This window comes from Pundamilia nyererei, unplaced genomic scaffold (genome assembly GCF_000239375.1).
Source record: "Pundamilia nyererei isolate P.nyererei 1_Seehausen unplaced genomic scaffold, PunNye1.0 scaffold00100, whole genome shotgun sequence".
In the NCBI taxonomy this organism is placed as follows: Eukaryota; Metazoa; Chordata; class Actinopteri; order Cichliformes; family Cichlidae; genus Pundamilia; species Pundamilia nyererei.
Genome location: NW_005187501.1, coordinates 2083587 through 2105493, shown reverse-complemented (window position 1 = coordinate 2105493; position 21907 = coordinate 2083587). Strand labels below are relative to the sequence as shown.

Sequence of the window (21907 nt, the reverse complement as noted above, 5' to 3'; positions counted from 1 at the left end):
ATGAAATCATTGTATTTATTAATCTGACAATTATTTTGTCAAACATGAAAAATGACAAACATTAAAAAATGCCTCTCAGAGGGGACTTGGTGCCTCCACAGTGTAGCGTTTACACATTGTTCAGTTCTGGGAGGAGACACGCAAGGATTGCATCAAGAAGGGCACCCAGCATGAAAATATGCCATAACATGTGGCAGCTCCTCGTGAATAAAGAAGCAGCCGAAAGTATTTATGACTTTTTTTCCCCTTTCTCTGCAAAATTTTAAAAAACATAACAAAAAAACCTTCTTATGAAAAGAACAATCAATCGGTACGGTCATCGCAAACAAACTCAACTCTCCTTAACCAAAGAAACACTGTCGCATAACTTGGTCACCTTACTTTGGTGTGGTATGGCAGGTCGTCACAGTTTAGTTAGCCACTCTTTACATGATTCATTTTCACAACTTGATGCCTTCTAACTGTATGCTGTCCTTCTCTGTAGTTCCTAAATGCTAGATTGGAGCATTTCAGGAAGCCAGTCAGACCCATCTGGGCTAAATGTTTGACACTTCTCCTCTATGCAGTATTATTTTGTATTTGTATTATATGAAAAAGTCATTTTTTAAAAGTTAGCAGCACATAGTTGATAATAAGCTTTGTTTTTTGTCAAGGTAGTTTAATATGCAGAACCCAGTCCTGACCCAGTTGTCCTGCGTTGTGCTGCTGAGTCAGAGTCAGCAGAGCATGATAGGAGAATGGGTTTGAAGGAAGAGTCACAGTCAAAGACACGCAAAAGCACACAAGCGCACACAGCAAAGCGAACAGAGGCAGTATGTTCCACTCCAGTGCGCTGCATCTGTTCATTGCTAAATATAACCAGAGGAACCCAGGCCTACTCTTCCCTTTGCTCTGTGTTACTAGCTGAGCAGGACAAAGGATGAAGAAAGAATGAAAAAAAAACATGCACAAGGAGGCGAATCAAAGGTTTATTCAGCTATGAAAACTAAAAGAAAGACTAGAAACCTGAGGTTTGAGACAAGGGTTGATCTTAAATGATGTGGGCACGATCCAAGATAAACAGCCAAAAATATTTTAACACAGACTAAACACGGACAGATTTTCCTGTCAAATACTGGAACACCAAACTCAACACACTCCAGATGGCAGGATCTCTATTCTTATCCCTCGAGTTCATTTGTAATGTGAAGGAAAAACATTTCTTTGTGCCACGTTTCTAAAAAAAAAAAAAAAAAAAAAAAAAATGCACACAAAGCAACTATTTTAATACACCATTGTATCTGTTTTCCTCCCATGGGCAACATATGTTAAAAAAAAGATGCTTTGGGCCAGTTGAATCCTCCCTGATGCTGATAGAGAGCATCAGGCTACAGTTGTCGGTATGCAAGCGTGCCATCAGTTCTAACTGGCTGCTTCTGTTAAATGTCATTGCCTGCCTGGTCATGACACACACAAAGGGCCCCTCTGTCATTAATGTCCCCTCTTTCACAGGAGCCAATGACCACGAGCAATGAGACAGGGAAGAGATACGTGTCCCACCTCCTCTTTTAATTCCCCCGCCTGTCGACTGCTGCAGCAGTCTGGAGCACATCACACCAGAGGGATGAACATTTCATCACCAGCCAGTATATGATGAAACACAATAAAACACAAGACAAGAAATTACCACATTAGGCTTGAATTATGGTTTATATGTATTTAGATGAAGGAGTGGAAAATGGGAAGCTTCTCCGCCCAGTGTAATAACCACTAATTTGTACCTTGAGGGCTGTAATTGAAGGGACTGCTTGTGCTGTTGATCCAGCACACAAACAAACCAGTGAAGTTCGCTCGAAGGGGAGAAGAGGAGACGGGACATCCAAAAAACTCTCTGCTATGTTAAACTAAGTAATAATGAATTTACCATATATGAAGCCCTACTTTTACAAAGATACCCTTCCTAACTTAGGGGTTATCCATCAAATATACAGGGCTCTGTATAGGTGAAAAACATGAGGACCCACAGGGAGATTCATTAAATTATAACCATCATGTGAATTTCCTCACTTTGTAATGCAATGGCTACCAGGATTTTGTGCTGAGAGGTGGCAGTATCTCAGAAATGCCAGCTGTTCAAGTTTGTCAGAGGATTTAGCTAATATACTGAAAAAACAGTACTCCCAACCAGAAAGTGAGCAGGAATTACAGGATATAAAGTGGGTTCAATAAACCTTCTTGCAGACCGATAAGGGACAAAAAAAAAAGCAAGAATGTTTCACTTACAGATGAACACACAAACACACATAACACACATCAGACTGATAGCTGGGGATCAGCAGCTGAGATAAGATTAAAGCCTGAGTCAGATCTAAAGTCCTTAGATCTGAGCAGCCAGTGTGGTTATTATGATGCTGAAAACCTTCACAGGTGCATTTCAGTCCTGGCTATTCAAAGAGAATCATCCTCAACACACAACACAAGCTCTCTTTCCTTAAAAAGAAGACACAAGAAAACAACGGGAAGACAGACGGGACAGTATGAAAACATTATGGTTAGAGAAAAGAACTTGAAGAGACAATCAGTCAATCAAACGGTGCAGCAGAGCGTGAACAGAAAAAAAATCGGATGATCTGTTGTAGGATGCTGCCTCCCAAACTCATGCACCGCTTCTGGCTTTTGGTGATGCAATGTGATTTATTGGTTGGTTAAATCTAAGCATCCCCATGGGTGACAATTTAACAGATGGTCCAGAGAACAGAAGAGCTTGTCCCGTTTTGTAAGCGCAGTGTAGAAAACATGCAAAAATGGACAGACTTCAACCCAAAAAGATAAAAAAGACTCTTACAAACAAGAGACAAAATAATGAAGACAAAAAAATTGGAAGATTTACCACATGATGCACAAAAAGATGGCATTTTAAGCAACACGAGAACCTACGTCAAGTAAGGTTTTCTCTGCACATAAACCAGCGGTGCTGAACTGCTTCAGACTAAAAGTGAATATATGTCTGTGTATAATGGTAGACTGCAGTCCTTCATACATCACTGACCATCAAACCATCAATTCCCCGACCTTCAGACTATAAGAAATCACAGATTCTCCTTCACAGCTGGACAGCACAAAAAAGGCTGGATCAGAGGGCCTTTAAAGACATGAAGAGGCAGCGTTTGCGGGGTTCATCATGCTGCCGTACCAAGCGAGTGGCGATGTGGACCCGTGAGCCTAAAGATGGGAAGTCTTCTGCAATGGAAATTATTAATATAAAACTTAATATTTCAGCTATTTTTAAAGCTATTTGTTGCTTTTTTCAGTCATATAAGAGAGCAAATCAGTTTTGGACTCACATTAAATAAAACAAGATCTTAACAACATGTGAAAGCGATTAAAGTTGACTTAAAAGTAAGAAAGGGGGGGTCAAAAAACACAATAAAATCATAAGTTTTTCATTTAGAAATTTAACCACATATTACATCAGTCTGTTGAGATCACTACAATGAGATTAAGCACTGCTTCCCAATCACTTCTGCTTCTGTTAAGTTTAACTGCGAATGCTTTAAGTGCTTTAATACGACGTAGTGTTTGATGTGATATAATGTGTCAAGTACTTGTGCTATTGAGCTCTCTTTTAATGAGGCTGCTGGTAATGGGTGACTGCATATCAACACTTATAATATCAACCAAAAGTAGGAGCAGTATTCATGAAGGAATCTGTTTTTTAAAAAAAAATAGGTTTTCAGATGTTTTCAGATTATAGTGAAGAACATTCTTGGGTGTCTTTTGTCATTACTTCCATTGTGGGTGTATTGTAGTCAAGGCTATTGTCACATGAATGTTTAAACCTAATTTGTAATCCCTTCCTTCCCGCATACTTTACGTTAATATGACAAGAAGGGCCATGACAATAAGACTGGACCATTTCCAGTGCTTACTCAGGCATATTCAAGTCAGTGGTGTGTTCAAGATATAATACAAGGAAGGATGTGTTTTAATTGTCGCCAAACATAGTTAAGACCTTGTGGCTTTTTAACAGCTTTTCCTGTTGAAAACATGCACGACAAGCTACATATGGATAATGAAGCTGTCATTTTGTGTGGCGTGTGATTGCACTGTGCGGTTATTGCTGACCAGTTTGTTCAGTGTTTCATTTTGAGTGCTGCTTTCATCATTTGCAATGTTTCCAGTTGCATCTTTGATTGTGCAACTCTTTCCTCTTTTCCATGCTTCTCCAAAGACTTTGAGGTTTCTTTTTATAGACAAAAGTTACAACTATTAACTTTGCTAATGTATCTTATGAAACTATGTTCCCAATTAAATCAAAAGATGAAAAAGCCTTAAAAGGGAATTAAAGAAAGAACCCTCAGAGTTGAACAACCTGTCTGGTGGAAATCCTCTATGTAAATTGTTACATTTTATATATGTATTCTTATTTCACCATGACAGCTGTGCAAACTTCATCTGCCACAAAGTCACGCTAGAGACATAGCCTTTGAGTTTGTCGAATTAAAATAAGAAATGTATATATTAACGTGTCAGACATCTTCAACTTACCTAAGAAAGTCTGTTTGTGTTCAGTTTGATAGCAAAGTTATTTTCTGTTTGAATGTCAGGCGAAGGCTTTATCTGAGAAAGTCCAGGTTTCATTTTTGTCATAACTGCAGACAGAGAAGCAGCTTTAATCACCGAAATCATAACCGTGACACAGCCAAGTGCTTCTATTTTTATCGTAGGAATTAAATAAACTCTTCAGTACAGCTTTGCTATTCTCCACTAAAACTGTTACATGGCATTAAAACAATTGTTAAAGGTAGGGCAAAGCTCGATTTAAACAAAAGTAACTTAAAAATCCATTTTAAATCCACCTGTACGACAAACACTTGATCATTTTTTTATAGCAGAAATAGAAAGGTTGAAACCCTGTATTCATTTAGTCATGCATGCAAACTTTATGATTTAATAATCAGCACAGAAAATCCTTTGCTAACACCTTACACTACTGAGAGCCACAGTATTACAGTGGGGCAAAAAAGTATTTAGTCAGCCACCAATTGTGCAAGTTCCCCCTACAAGACCACTGATAATCTCCCTCGATCTGGGGCTCCACGCAAGATCTCATCCCGTGGGGTCAAAATGATCATGAGAACGGTGAGCAAAGATCCCAGAACCACACGGGGGGACCTGGTGAATGACCTGCAGAGAGCTGGGACCAAAGTAACAAAGGTCACCATCAGTAACACACTACAACGGCAGGGAATCAAATCCCGCAGTGCCAGACGTGTTCCGCTGCTGAAGCCAGTGCATGTCCAGGCCCGTCTGAAGTTTGCCAGAGAGCACATGGATGATACAGCAGAGGATTGGGAGAATGTCATGTGGTCAGATGAAACCAAAGTAGAACTTTTTGGTATAAACTCAACTCGTTGTGTTTGGAGGAAGAAGAATACTGAGTTGCATCCCAAGAACACCATACCTACTGTGAAGCATGGGGGTGGAAACATCATGCTATGGGGCTGTTTTTCTGCCAAGGGGACAGGACGACTGATCCGTGTTAAGGACAGAATGAATGGGGCCATGTATCGTGAGATTTTGAGCCAAAACCTCCTTCCATCAGTGAGAACTTTGAAGATGAAACGAGGCTGGGTCTTCCAACATGACAATGATCCAAAACACACCGCCCGAGCAACAAAGGAGTGGCTCCGTAAGAAGCATTTGAAAGTCCTGGAGTGGCCTAGCCAGTCTCCAGACCTCAACCCCATAGAAAATCTGTGGCGGGAGTTGAAAGTCCGTGTTGCTCGGCGACAGCCCCAAAACATCACTGCTCTCGAGAAGATCTGCATGGAGGAATGGGCCAAAATACCAGCTACTGTGTGTGCAAACCTGGTAAAGACCTATAGTAGACGTTTGACCTCTGTTATTGCCAACAAAGGTTATGTTACAAAGTATTGAGTTGTATTTTTGTTATTGACCAAATACTTATTTTCCACCCTGATTTACGAATAAATTCTTTACAAATCCTACCATGTGGATTCATGGATTTTTTTTTTCACATTCTGTCTCTCACAGTTGAAGTGTACCTCTGGTGCAAATTACTGACCTCTGTCATCATTTTAGGTGGGGGAACTTGCACATTCGGTGGCCGACTAAATACTTTTTTGCCCCACTGTATACACTTATTAAACCATACATCTACAGGCCACTGGACACTCTTTCAATGATGAGGATGTACACATCCTGGACAGAGAGCAACGAGTGTGAGCAGCGAGTCAGGGAGGCCATTTACGTGAAAAGGGAAAGACCATGTCAGGGGGGGGGCTTAAGGGTACATCTTTCGCCATCTTACAATGCTGCGATTGCAGCCATTTCCCAAGTCTCTGTGAATGGTACTCGTGTCCACTGATCAGTGGTCTTTGATCAATGTTCATGAGAATTTCCATGTTAATGAACAAGGAACTGACCTCCCAGCCCATTGTTCATTCAGTGGTGCTAGTTTCATTTATTGTGCAAATGTAATGTTTATAAGATTGGGGAAACCTGCAGTCAGCTGAAGAAGTCACGTGGATGAGTGACGAAATGTTTCCCCCACTGAAAACGCTACGTCCAGATGAACACAATCAACCTTTTGGGATTTAACCATGCAGTATTATATTATATTATATCATATTATATTATATTGTACTTAATTTAAAGACGTGCCAAACTTCTTTTTCTTCCATCATTCTGCAAATGTACAAGAATTGCTAACTTCAGGACTGAAGAACTAAATGTTCAGTGTATCAAATGTACAATTGGAGGACAGAAATAGATCTTTCTAATCTAGAAAGCTATATGGATTATGCTTTAATTAGTCCTATCCTCTATGCAACCAGCTCAGAACAAAGTATTTCTACTCTCTGTATGCCCAGCTCCCCCATGGGCACACCTCACCCCTGAGCACAGCCAGATGCTGCCAAATTGTGATGAACAGCTGCAGCCCAAGGTCAGTCCTTCCCTTGTACAGGCAGAAGCATGCAAACAGTCCCAGAAGGTGTCATGGATCTGTTTTATCTTAAAAGAACAGCAGGAACCGATATTTAGCTTTTATCATCGTATAATGTCTTCTGCTGAGAGTTTTAAAAATATCCCCCCTCCGTGTCTGCTCCTTATTTTAAAACAGTTATCTGAGGATATTTTGGTCAGACTGTGGCATTTTCAGTGATGTTCAACTGATTAAACGGACTAAGCTACCATATATAACCTCACACAGAAGCTCTATATTGAGAACAGAAGTAAACATAAAAGAGTACAACATTATTTTTCTTCTGCAAACTTAATAAGATTCGAGCCAGCTTCAGGTCAGGTTTATAAAGGCAGTGTAACAAAAGAAGAGACACAGAGTGAGTTACACAAGCTGATGTTCAAAGTAAGTTTAGCTGACAATGACAGCTCGGTAAAAGTGCTTCCATCAATTAACTCACTTTGACAAGGAGTCTAAATTTACAATACAGTGCTTCAGAACAGCTGTAAGAAAAACAGCACGTGGTCTGATATCTGGACGCATGCGTCAGATTGTAGTAAATTTGTACAATATTCTCCCTCAGTCCTCTCAGGCCAGAGGACTGAGGGAGAATATTGTAGTGATCATGACCCAAAACATGGACCAATGAAACACTGTGCAAACAGAAACAAATAAAGACAGATAAGAAGCAGACTGACTTTGACCACGATGATTGCACATAAAACGTGTCACAAAGCAGAATGTCTGGTTAATATTTTGAAACCAAACAGTAATACCTGGAATTGACTGACCATTAGCAACTCTGAAGCATGGCTATGTCAAGAAAAGCACTTGCCTAACTAATGCGGTCGGCCATATGTTTTTCTTTCATTATTTCTCTGTCACTCTTTCGTGAAGCTACCAAAGATGTGTCCCTGCAGCACAAATCAGATTTATTGTTGTGGCCTTCCTTTCCTTCCTACTGTGACTAACTCAGACCACCACAGATGGAACTGTCTTCAAGCATCACAACAGTAATGAGAATATCAGATGGAGGAAGCCAGTTCCTGCAAAGCTTTGATGTAGATAAGGTGTCCTTCCACCCGTTACAAGTCACAAATATATGACTGGGAATAGAGGGGAAAACGTGAACACTGGGACCCACACACAGATGCACAGAGTTCATAAAAGTGTTTGAACCTTCTTCTCCACCTGTTCAAAGCTGTCAGGGCAATGGTCTGACAGGGCAAAAAGTCAGGGAACAAGATCATGGGAAAAGCAGGCTGGGTCTTCTGCACTTCCAAGATCAAAGTCAGCTCTGCTTACTGACTCCAGTCATTGTGTATTAGGTTGGGTTTAGGTGTAACATCGAGAAGAGAAACCTTTCCTTTGAGTTTACACGCCTGTAAGCCACAACACCCGCGTGACTAAAAACAATGATTACGCTTCTGTCTTGTGCTCCAGTGTGCGCTGTAAGCTTCAAATAATGATTAAAACTCAACTGTGTAACACAAAGCAGTATTACAGAGAAAAAAAATTTTAATTGAGTTTTGCAGCTGACATCTAATTCGAATTAGCAGCCCTAGGAATGTAAAAATAAGCACTACTATGTCCCTACTATGCCAATATGTATATGTATATGCCATGCATATATGCATTATTTTATTGCAATGTGTTGGATTCAGCGTTATCATACATGAATTTAGCACTAAGGTGCCCTACTTGTGTCAATTTTATTTCTATAGCACATTTAAACGGAACAAATTTGAGAGAAAACCATAGAAACCAGTTGTTTTGTTTATATAAATATGTGTTATTTGAAATGATGCTGTTCAGAAATTATGCAAAAACAACAGCGAATAAGAAAATTCTCCAGAATAAATCCACATGGTGCCAGCGTGCTCACAAAGTCTTTATTTATGATCCAAATAAGGTAATGTCATTAAAAAAAAGATAATGCAATTTTGATTGTCACTTTAAGAGACTGAGGTTAGCACAAATGTTTGCTAAGCCAAACAAAAGCCTGGACTCTGTGTACCCAAGCAGAATTAACAAGCTCAGCTTGCTGATGATGTTCCAGGAAAAGTATTTCATGTCAAAATTACTCACATGTTACCCAGAAATGATATATCATTGTAATAAAAGTTTGTGCACTGGTGTCAATTAACACAAACTTTCTGTTTTAATTTGTTTCAATAAAACAGGTGTTGATTCTGTGATAGAGAAACAGACATTAGAGGGAATTTCCAAATCGGTTTCCAAGGCAAGTTAACCTCTTACAGCATGAACTCACCAACCCTGTAAATCATTACATTTCAACAAGCAGGGCGGCCAGAGGATGAGTTGTAGAACAACAGCTTAATGTGTGTTACATACAGGAACATGTGCCCTTTCAGATTAAATGTGAACATTAAAGCCAGGATATGAGATGATGGTATAACTTGTTTTATATGCTGCAAAAACCTTAAAAGGTTGGGTTAGCCTCTCAAGCACTCACAAGCAATCCGAGTCCCTGGTGACTGACACACTAGAAGTACTGAAAGGATAAGGAGCAGAACAAAAAGCCTCTCCCTCAGTTCACATAATAAAAATAATGGTACATTTGTAGCAGTGTCTTATTTTACAAACAATCAAATGAGCGCTTTACTGAAATATTTTCATCTCAGCATGATGTTCTGCCCAGCTGATATAGAAACCTAGCTGATGACAGAGGAGCTTGAAGAAAATTAGAATGCTTCACACAGTATATGCAATTTGTTTCTTATATAAGGTGTAATTACTGTGCCTGAAAAACCACAACAAAACCAAAGAAACTTGCTAAAAGTAGAACTGTGATTCACGTGTATAAAAAAAGAGCTCTAATCGTACTTGATTCACTCCAGATGTATGATTGAGGAGCGAAGCTTAAATGTCAATTAATATCCAGTGTATGAGACTCTTGCGGTGAACATGTAGATGTGTGCTTGATTGACTGTAGAGGATCGTGTATGAGCGCCACTGCATGTGCAGGGACTGCCTGAAAGGGAAAATCTAGTGGAAAGACCTTAAAACTTCATCAGTGTGTTTATTTCCCTGGATCACCTGCTTTCAAGCAGCCAATCAGAGCAAAGATAGACTACGTCAGTAGCATTGAGAGGAAAAACCTTTCAGCAGTAATGTAAAATAGGTTGTTCTGACTGGCTACTGCACCAGTTTATTAAAACACACAGTACATAAATCTAAGCACCTCCACTGAAACTGAATCCATCCTGCTCACAGCTTCAGAGCCGTTTGCTGAGTTTGCTGAGTCATAGTCACGTTCTTAACTCAATGAAATGATGCCTAACAAGGGACTATTTCATACACATGTGCAGCACATAGTTTATTTACCAGTTGATCAGCGCTTTTCGCTCTAAATGAGTATTTTCTTGTGATACTATTTAAAATCTAAAAACCTCTTATTTTGCTACTTGTGTCACCAGGCTGAAAAAGTGAATATTGGTGTGCACTATAATGTTTGCAGGCTATGGCAGGACAAATCAAAGACATTCGTGTGCTGAGTATATTCTTCGGACAGCTCTTCTTCACGAAATTCCCAGAAGACGCACAGCCCTACAGGCAAACGTCAAAGAACAAAAGTTTCTGTAGAAACCAAAAACAATAGATTACTTAAAAGAGCGTATCCATATTACCAAATACCTGCACCACTTCCCTGTTTCAACCCAACTGTACTCAGGAAGAAAAAAGCAATATAAATCCAATCTATCTAAACAGGTCTTATAACACCCACTCTATTTATCAGTGATGATTCAAATTGCAAAATGCCCAGTGCAAACAAGGCTTATTTGGCTTTTTTACACATTTAGTGCATCTGGTATCATGTTTAGTGTATATAATACATTGCTTACACCTGAAGGCCTTTCAACCTTACACCGAATCATACTCTGCTTCCATGGAGCTCAAAAAAAATGACTAAGCACTCCAAGATGTTTATGTGTATCATAAAGAATTGCTGACACTGAAAACACTATTTAAATATTGTAGCTGAACACTACATGTTGATGTTTGCAGGTGCTTATTTAGCCACATGACCAAAAAGGGCCCGTATTTGCCATTTAGCTCTGTTTTTTGATGGTTTCACATACTAGTTATTGTGGTTTCTTCTTTAACAGGTTTCTTCCTGTTAAAAGGGAGTTTTTCCTTCCCACTGTTGCCAAAAGTGCTTGCTCATAGGGGGTCATATGATTGTTGGGTTTTTTTCTCTGTATCTATGAAGCGCCTTGAGGCGACTTATGTTGTGATTTGGCGCTATATAAATAAAATTGAATTGAATTGAATTGAAATAAGATTTTATATATATTCAGATAGATAACAGCATATGAGAGTTACTCCAGAAAACAGCACAGTAACAAAGGAGAAAAAAGACAGCAACACAGAGAGAAATAAATAACCTCAGCTGAGTTCAAACTCCTATACTGATCAAGTATTACTGGTAATGTGCATGTCTGTATGCAGATGAAGGTGAAATAATGATCTCAAAAAAGATAATGTCAGTTTTAGATTAAGTAAAACTATCAGAAGCACAGGCGTGGCCTCTAAATGGGGACAAACCACAAACATAGAGTCTGCAGTTGGTCCTGAAATATAAACCATTTGAAATTATGAAGAAATATGTCATTTCAAAGTAACAATAATAGATAAACCAATTTAAAAATAGATATTCAAAATTTTATTTATTTTTTCTGATTCCAAATTTACTTGCACATTTACATGTGTTCACCCTGGTGTTATCATTCGTGTCCTTTATTTTACGACTGGGTTTCATTTTTTCTTGTCTCAAAACTACTAAGACATTATATGTAAACATTTCTGCAACAAAAAACATTTTTCCTTTTAGTTTGGGCTGAAATTTGTCTCTCTTTTTTTTTTTTTCATAATTATGACTAAAAAGCCTGTAAAAGATTTGCTTAGAGATCGTGGAGTAACACACTGGTGCAGAGAATTTCCATGTTGAAGCTTCAAGTTCACCATCTTGTTTTCTGAGGTCTGAAAAGACCACATTTTTGAGAAAATGAATTGTTAAGCTATCAGCCAGTGTGCTTGGTCCGTGATCTATGGATGTATTGTCTGCTAATCAGTTCTAAGCAGCAAATAAAATAAAATGACCAACACTGGAGACGTTTGCTCTTTGTGCATTTGTCCACACTGCAAACCATTTTTCTTTAAACTTTTTTTGATCAGACGGATAAATTAAATTAAAAATCCTCCAAAAGTTGCCGATTTCTTCTTTGGAGTTAACCAACCTAACATGTGGTACTACATCTGACTCACTTTTTATAGCCAACCTCAATTGGCCATTTAATTTATTTATTTTATTGGCTTCATTTCTCAGTCTTTGAAGTTGCTGTTTGAAGAAACAGGAAAGTGATGAGTTTTTTTTTTTTGTTAGACATTTAGCTGAATGCATTTTGCAAATCTACATACAGTAACACACTGCCTGCAATGCTTTTTCTGTGTGCAATGATAAGCAAGAGTAAATCAGTGAGCACTTTTTACACCCAGAAGGCTCTTCATGCTTGTTACAGCTTTGCTGTGGAGGAGTATCTCTTCATGAACCTAATGACATGAATTTACCCTTCTTTATCACCACGGCATTCCTTTCAAGCTGAGGTCATTGGAAACAAATAAAGCACATTTTTTATGATGAGAACTGCACAGTCTGAAAAGCTGTCACTTTATCAACCATACACTTGGATATGTTTTTTTCTACACAGCATTTTCTTATGAAAGCTGGTTGTAGATGTCAAAAAGCTCCTGTTAAATTCAGTGATCACAGAAATCACCGAATGGATCTTCACTCAAATTACACTCAAGGTCATATTTGTCATTTTACAAGCACTTTTCAATTTTCAAAGCATAACCTTCATGCACACTACATAATTGTTGCTAATGATTAGCTGAATAGTATTCCCCTCAAACTTGGAAAGTCATTAACATAACAATTCTTGATGCTGATAAATTTTGCATGCTCAAAATGATCCACGAGAAGAACTTCATAAAATATCAAGTGATATGATAACTTCAAATCTCACTTTGTCAAAGACTTTGCATATCACTTGCATCTCGCTAGACGGGGATGATCAGAATCTTATTGGTAATGACCATGGAGCGTGAGCCTGTTGGTTGACCCCCCTGTTGGTGGTTAGTACTGTAGGTACCATGCGAGCTTACCAAGCAGGACTGTCAAAATAACTGATACTCAGACACTAGTTTACATTTTACCACTGAGAAGGTTCACCTTCAAACACAAAAAATTTACTGATATGGTCCTGAGACTTATGAAGTGAAACAACATGGCCATACTTTAATATACTGACAGCAGTTCAGCTTAAAATACATTAAATGATTTTTTAAGAAAATATCTGGTTGATTCATTGATAGTGCGATAAGTATTAGTCCTCATGCCAAAATATAACACTAACATCAGTAAATTGCCTTCTGTAAAGTTAAATATCAAAACACAAGCAAAGAATAAGCAAAGCACGAATTATACATCTGACACTGTATGTCAGGTTTTGTATGGTTTGATATATGCAAAAATAATGTACACCTGACAAGCCACTTTTGCAAGGCTAAAGAGTACAAAGAATGAATGTCTTTGCCTGAGAGAGCATCACATGCACAGCACTGGTTTTTTCTTGTAACCCTTCTGGCCTGCACTCCATCCTAACCTCATTGTTACGACACCTGAGGCAAAGTCTGTGAATTGCACAGCCATTTGTTCAAGCTTGAATGACACAAGCTGCTTATGTGCTCCTTGTATAGTTCCTTCACTGGTGCGCTGCCTTTATTAACATTCATCAAGTAAAACTGCAGCATATAAACCATAAAAAAGCATACAGTATGAGTCACAAGAAAGTACGGCTATATTTACACTTATTTTGAAGACATCCACAGTAACATTTCTTATAATGTCAAAATCTTATTCTGTGCACACACAAAAAGCATAAGTGTGAAAAGACAGGAACACACAAAACATCTTAGAGGCCTCACTGCTGTCTAAAACAGCTGTCTAAAACAGAGCTCTTAAAGAGAAGGCGATTAAGGAAAGGAAAGGAAAAAGCAGAAGGAACAGAGCCCCTGACAAGCCTTTCAAGGATATACTTACATGCAGTCGGTTGCTTTTAATCAAGACTGACAAAGTCTTCGTCCTTAAAAAATGCAAGGAACTTGCATTCTGGAATAAGCCTGTAAGGGAAGAGCTCTGCGTCTGCAAACACTGTCATGATGCCTGTAAGCCTTTTTAACCACACATAAAAGATAGTGTAACCTTTAAATCCCAGTCAGTTTTAAACATAGAATTTAAAGGCAAGCTACAATTAAATCCAGTTTTGCTAAGTATACTTCCTATTTGTTTTCCCATATAAACTATTTATAACAGATGGATGCAGCCATATCACACATTTATTTGTGAATACAGTTTTGAAGCCAGTCTTCATTTTTAGAGCTAGAAGTAATTATTTGGATAAGAGGGCGGGTTGCTCCATCATGAGCTAATACTAGTGAGGTAAGTTGAATCCATAAATTGTATGGACTGCACAGACACATACATTTGCTTATTAATTAATTATAAATAGAATATTACACTTATTGTACCAGGTAAACCTAGAAACAAACTATTGGTCTGTCTATGTGAGGACCATCAACAACACATCAAATGGCACCAACCGCTCTGAAATCATCACATACAAAAGGCAGGACCCATAGGCTTCACGCTGTACTACTTTACTGACATTTATCAGCATGCGCCTCAGTATGAGGTCCAGTAAAGGTCAATGGTTGTCCCTCAACATCTGAAATAGAAACGGCAAAAACAGCAAAAATGCTTTTTTTTGGGACCGTCATAATCGGTCAATGTCAGAAAAGCTTGTTGCAAATGGGAGTTTTAATGCAGTGTTTGTTTAACATAGTGAAGACTAAATCTGACAAGGTAGGTTAGGTTTAGATCAGCAAAGGTATAGTCAAAAATGTAAGTAAGTGACTAAAGAAAACTGTCCCAGCAAGGAGTCAAATTCTTGTCTTCTGTTTGAAGGTCATATGATCGCCTCTTGATGTTGACTTGTAGGTTATTCTTCTTCCCCGTGTTGAAAGGAGGTAACTTAACCGTGGTGAGAAAGGGTTCCTGACTATGCATCAGTTTAAAACTAGTCTGGAGAGAGAATGCGTTGTAACAACACAGTCAAGAGGTCGAGTCCAGTGACTCAACATAGCTGACGTGACATCCAGCAGAACCACGAATCATCCAAAGTGGTCACGCCCATCATCAGGCGACTTTTAACCCTTAGTACAAAAAGTTGTGAATTTTATAGAAACTCACAAACTTATGCATTTGAACAGGGGTCTATTTCTGTACTATTGTGTGGACCCAAACTAAAGTTTGCATTTGAATAACTGCAATTTTCTTTTGAGCATCAAAAATCTGAGTGGAAGTAACAGAAATCTGACCAAAAAAGAATGAACTATATCAAATAAGTTTTCATCACTGTCTGAGTATATAATGTTATGAATAAATAAAGTGAATGTCCTCAACCATGTGATGTTTGACTGGCTTTTATCATTTGGTTGTGCCCACTTCTGCTGCAATGGTTTGAAAAGCACCCAGCTAGAAAAGTTGTGCCTGAAGCTATTTATCTAGATTTGCACAACTTCTAAAATTTGCATAACGCAACACTGGATTGGCTCATATTTCATTACAAGAACATTTAAATAAAGAACTGAACAACATATATCTTTAATAGTGTTTTATTGCCACCGAAGAAAATATGAAAATGGAAACATTATGTGTTTAGCATATAGAAATGAGTAAACTCAATCAAAGCAGCCAGGTGTGCTCCCAAATGGGAATTATGATTAACTGGTGAGTCTGGTGATACTAAATGTACACACAGGTAGCTGTTAGTGACTGTTTGTAAGGACAGATGCTTACTATCACAATCGTTTAAGGACTACACAGATAGTCTTGTTAATAACTATACCACACTGCATCCAAGGACTGAGCAAGGTGATGACAGAAAGCAAGAGAAGGTCTAAAGGACTAACTAAAAAGGTAAAAAACTTAAAATTTTATGTGTAAAAGTCTAGCCAGTGTCATCAGAGTGTTCCATTAAGAGCTCATCTCCACCTCCCAGGAATGCCTGGCATCTAGCAGACTGGCCTGATTCCCCTCTGTCTGGCTAAGGTTCAACACAAGATCTAAGGGGAGTAAGGGCTACTTGAGATCAGACAGCCTGACACCTGGCCCAGACCCTCTCATGATCATAAACCCCCAGACTCTTGGCTGCTGGAGGGCATCGTGGTTCTCTTAAAAGACAAATAATTCAACTGTTGAGAAGACTGTTCACACCCAAACAGTTTCATTCACTAGCACTCTTGTAAGTCTAGTATTACTAAATGACCTGATATAGAACTGTTGCGCTTTTACAGACACTAAAAGATGTCAGGCTATTATAATTGCCTCTATTTAACCAGGAAGTCCCATTGAGAGCAAATCTCCTTTACAAGGGAGACCTGGCCAAGGTAGCAGCCATTCAAGCTCAAAACACAGTGACAACAAAACCTTTCATCACTGAGCTGGATTCAACCGATGATAACAGAGAAGAGCTGCGTAAGTAGGTCACAGTCATAAGATGTCTCAAAGAACTCCTTCTTTGGACTTTAACCTGAAAGTTATGCCACATCAGAAAACTATTTTATTCGCCTGACCTTTGTAAGTATCACTGTTGTTAAAACATCTGAAGTAACCACAGCCCTCTGGAAGGGCTAAAAAGGAAAGTATGGGCCAATTGCCTCGGAGTGTTTTCCTTTATGGTTTACTTTGTTTTTATTTCGGGTTGAATGAGCTGGAGGTTTTCAGAGGGGAGAGGTGCGGAGCAAACATTCAACATGAGGTGAAAGAGGCAGATGGATACAGTTGTTGTAAATACCAAAGGAGTTAAGTTATTGTGATCTGGCAGAGTTAGCAGCTGTAGCTGTGATACTAGACGCTTTGCAGTTTGGTTACTTTGAAGCCTGTTGTACTTATAAGCCACAATTTACATTTACTGGGCACACCCTCTCTGCCTTATAACCATAAAAAGAATTATCAATCCAAAGATAAAGTTTACAGTTATTTACTGTCAATAGTCATTAGACACATATGATAACTAGCTTATTTTCCTTTAAAAAAAATTTTTTTTACCACTTTGTTCTGGGTAAATAAAGTAATCGTCTTCGTAAAAAACAAACTAACTAAAGAAAACCAAACCAAATCACCCTTTTTAAAAATCTTTCTGACCTCTATTGAACAGGTTTTTTAACATGTTATTTGCTGAGTATTCTACAGCTTTTTTTAAAAGCGTCAGGCATCAAGATCTCACAAGTTTAATATTCCACACTCTCTGCAGGAATGCTCAGGTTTATTTCAGGTGTTTTCTTTGTGCATTCCTCTGAGGGAGCGACACACCTGTGGGCACCGTCTACTTGCACATGCTGATTGTGTTTCCACCTACAGTACCGAGGTGATGTGGTCTCGTGTAATACGACCCACAGCTTTCTGGAATGAAAAGCAGAGAGATCTGATCTGTCTCAACGGCCTGTCATCTGGTCTGGGACAACTTGGATCGCTATCCCTTACCGGTTCTGCATGGGAGCCCAGTGGACTGCCAGGCACAATGAAAGCCTTGTGAGCTACTCGGATAATCAAAGACTATCCCCCTCCTTTAATTAAGAGACAAGGAGAATCTGCTGACTAATGCAAGAAACTAATGACAGATGGGCCAAGATATCCTTTATGTCTATGCGTTGAGTGTTTCCATAAGAGTTAAGAATAATTAGAAAACTATTGGATCACTGTGGATATTAAAAATGTCCCATGATGCAAACATGCTCTGATTATGTGTCAAACAAATGCCAGTTCTGCAAACACAGAGCGGCATTAGTGCTGAGCTCTTGTCCCTGAGGTCGCGACTTCAGTTTCAGAGGTGAAACATTCACTGTGGAGCCACTAATGGACATACAGTACAAAGATGCTACACTGACACTACCCACAGTTATATAACACAGTTAATGATTTCCCCAGAGAGGAGGCACTGCAAGCTTTGTTAAACAGTGAATGTTTGGAAAGAGACGCTCGGAATAAAAATATCACAATAAAATCTGATTTCTAAATAGTTTTTTTTTTTTGGGGGGGGGGGGTGTTCCGAATATTGCAGCTTCCAAAATAACCTTATCCAATAACAAACAAAGAAACAAGTTCAAGTTTAACTTTGAGGCCTCAGGACTGTCTCACATGTTCTACTCCTTAGAAAATCTAAAATAAATAAACAAATAAAGAGACAAGATTTAGAATTAGTGGCAGCCCTAGAAACAGGAAGTATTATAGGTGGTCTAATCTGTGACGCTCCAAGTCTGACCCAGAGTGGCTTTAGTAATATTAGACAAATGGGGGCAGGATGACTGTCAGGGCAGCTTCATGTCAAATCCAGTGAAGACTCCAGGCTGCTGAGGAGGGATGAGCAGCAGAAGCAGCAGCAGCATCAGCAGCTCTCCTCTGCCCTAATTCACTCACATCCCCATTTTGTTACTGTATATGAGCTTTTTGCACCACAGCTGTACAACAGCCACCACTGGCTTTCATCAGCTGCTTTGTATGTGTACATTAGTCACTCTCCCACACACCTGTCATACGCACGCGCGTGCATGCATGTATGCAAACATGCATCACTTTTTTTAAATGGCTGACTTACCTTGGCGCACAGTTTTCAATCTTACGGGACCTTTGCAGCAACTGATCACAGTAAAAATGTCATACAGAGGTAATCCAGACACAGACAGCCCCTCGACTTCCAAGAGCAGTTCTCCTTCGTTAAGTTTGCCGTCCTGATAAAGCACAGCATCCTCTTTAACTTGCCCGATGTATGGAAACTCTCCATTCTCAGCTCCGCCGCGCAGCTCTACATTCAGCTCCCCGTACGCGTCCCGGATGACCGCGCACTCGTTTACTTTGGTGATCCAGTGGTTCTTCCTCTGAATGACTTTTGACATGGTGATTCAGGTCCAAACCAAACCCGTTAGATCCGAGGAACGGTGCAAAAATCATCCGATTCACAGCCCTGAAACTGTCCCAGAAAGAAAACTTTAGTGTGTTTGCGTCCAATCTGGAGAATTTTCACTCTTCTCCTGAGCCAAGACATCCTCCTGCCAGTGCATGTAAATATCACAGTGTCTCAAAATCCAGATGGTTGTTGCTTCTGATGTTGTTTCCGCATCTTTCACAACAGCACACGCTCTGATTCCTCGCAGTGGGATCTAATCCGCTCTCAGATTGTCAGCTTTACATCCAAAGACTCTTCTCCTCATTCATCGTTTAATTCTGCCCCCTTCCTTTAACTATTTGGCACTTTTTAAACTTTCTACTAAGAATAAAAATGTTTATGTTCACCTATCCCGTGAGCAGGTTGAGCTTTTCACACAAACCAGCGGCGCCTTTAAGCAGGTATAACACGACAATTCATCTCATTTGCTCCTGGGGCTGGGGATCGACAACTAGTGGAAGGGGGGCGCATGCGTCCAGCTGCTACTCCACGAGGAAAAATCCTACCCGGCCCACACCTACCGGGTCCTAAGCTCCTCCCCGCCTGCCGGCCCGCAAACGGATTACAACGATCTCTGCGTCTAATCCCCCGCGAGATCCAGCCTGTTGTCTTTATTCACAAATAAAGGAAACACACAGCGGGAGCCGATTCTCTCTGAACACGAAAGAGCTGCGTGTTTATTAGCGCTCTTGGTTCAAAGTCCAAAACCGGAAGTTATGTAACACATCATGAACCATAAACGGGTAAATTCAGTCACACCTTGGCTGTTAATAACTGGTGTTTCAATGCAGTACAAACTCAAGTTAAAACTGTACTTTACATTCAGTGGTGTCGCCTTAAGTTGTTAAAGAGTTCTGAAACACGAAAGATCCGCGTATAGTTAAATAAAATCGCCGCAGGAAACCACAAACAAACAACAAAAAGATTAATAAACGGTAAGTAAATGCCTTGACTTAAAAAAAAAACTACTTGAGTATAATGTTATAGAACAATTATAGTTGGCATAGACTGACATTAACGAGTCACAGAAAAGAAAACTGGAAAAATGTATGATCAGCACAATTCAGTGAAACTTTATACATAGTAAAGAATTTAATGTGTTTTAGCATGTAATATTTAATGTGTTAACCAAACATATAAATCACAATCTGTAAAGTTAAACTAGATTATTAGTGGAGAAAACCAAATCCAGTGTTATTCTACATTTTTTACTCTACTAAAAAAATACATACAAAATATATAATTTTCAGCACTTATGATCTCAGAGGTAGATACATGTATTACTTTATGTCCCAGACAGCAAGCAGTTGCTGCTTATTAAGAATGTTACCCTTTTGTTGAGTTGGTGGTATAAACACTGTGGCTTGCAGGAATGTGCGAACCTGTGGAGGATGCTGCTTGGTCACCATTTCCAAGAACAATTCATAACATGCATTTTGGAAGTAAAAACCTAAAGTAGCAGTTTCATGAAAATCCTTGAAACAGATTCACAAGAGAGTACCAGAGCAACTTCCACCATGTTCCTGTCAACTTCAAAGAGAGGAAGTCACTCAAAAGAATCAAAGAGAGTTAGGATCTCGCCACCAAACTCAGGCAGACATAACTGTCTCACAAGCTTGTTGCCTAATCTTTGCAAGTGAAACAAGATATTTAAGTTAATGAGTCTTTTTTTTTTATTAACCTCACAAATAATTTTGTCTTTACTGTTGGGGGGAAAGTTTTTTTTTTCATTTTCTGCTTCCTTTGACCAAACAAAATGTGATTTTTGACATTTAAACAGAGTCCCAGTCAATGGACTGCAGTGTCCACATTCACATTACCTAGAGCAATGCTGTGGTTTCTGCAGTTTGGAAAAAGAGAGGAGGGATCAGGTGAGAAACACATGGCACAGCAAGGGAAAAACAGGCTCTCTGTGTTTCCTGCCTCTTCAGATAAAGTACAGTAACTGGCACTCTACCACTGTGAGGGCAGTGGCCTGGATAGCAGTGCATGAAAGGCAGCTTTCCATCCCATTTCATCTCACTGGTGAGTGCTGGGAGTCTTCATGGTGAGGCAACAGTGACACTTTTTACCTCTCCTGTTTATCTCATAAAGTGTTCGTTTCAAATGACCAGGAAATGGCATCAATCCTTTTCTTTTAAGATCTAAATTTACTTGATTTATAAATGTTTTTGCGTGTTTTACTATCATTTCCTCTGTGTGTTGCAAAGTGGGCTCATTTGTGATGGTCACACATCACATGACGTTCTCAAAACAGGTGGGCGTGTGGTGGTGAAGTCAGCATAAATAGCTGCAAGTCATGGTGCATGGCACACATCCCTGGCACTGCTGTATTCTGAGTGGAGAGGTGAACTATTTCCAAGATGAAGAACTTCAGTTACATCACCATCTGAAACCTCCACTGCATATATATGTTTGTGGGCCTTGTCTGGAATGAAACAATGTACTGTACATGGTTCATTTGCTGTTTGATCACTTACAAGGTGAAAGAAAAATCAAAGAAATGCTGATTCAAGTTGCCAGTTTTCAAAAAATAAAATAAAGCTTAATGTTTCAGACACTTTTCATACACCCTCAAACCAGCAATCAAACCACATTTTACTGCATTTGTAAAATGTAAATGCCCTGAACACACACACACACGCAGATATTTTGAGTTATTTTAACTATTTCAACCTGTTCTGGGGGTAAAGTGGAGATTCGATTTAATGAGAGGTGTCAATAATTCATTTTCACACCAGACAATTTGACAGGCCAAAGATAATCAATTAAAAAAAAATGTAAAGGGATTTTTTGGGACTATACCATTTTTTGTGTATACCATGATACACATATACCAGTCAAGTAAGTC

The 21907-nt window shown here is 39.2% G+C and overlaps 1 protein-coding gene across 10 annotated transcripts in view; it reads right to left on the bottom strand.

The window, feature by feature from the left end:
* The window catches only part of LOC102193390 (membrane-associated guanylate kinase, WW and PDZ domain-containing protein 1-like), a 98572-nt gene extending 79044 nt beyond the window's left edge, over nt 1–19528 (bottom strand). For 5 of the 10 annotated variants that reach the window (XM_005740515.1, XM_005740516.1, XM_005740514.1 and 2 more), the window contains exon 1: nt 18709–19526. In XM_005740515.1, the coding sequence (XP_005740572.1) occupies nt 18709–19006 (298 nt within the window). In that variant the 5' untranslated portion in view covers nt 19007–19526. Of the gene's footprint in view, nt 1–18708 lie in introns of all 10 variants that reach the window. The other 5 variants (XM_005740511.1, XM_005740512.1, XM_005740513.1 and 2 more) reach the window with 2 other exon arrangements.
* Nucleotides 19529–21907: the final 2379 nt, after the last annotated feature.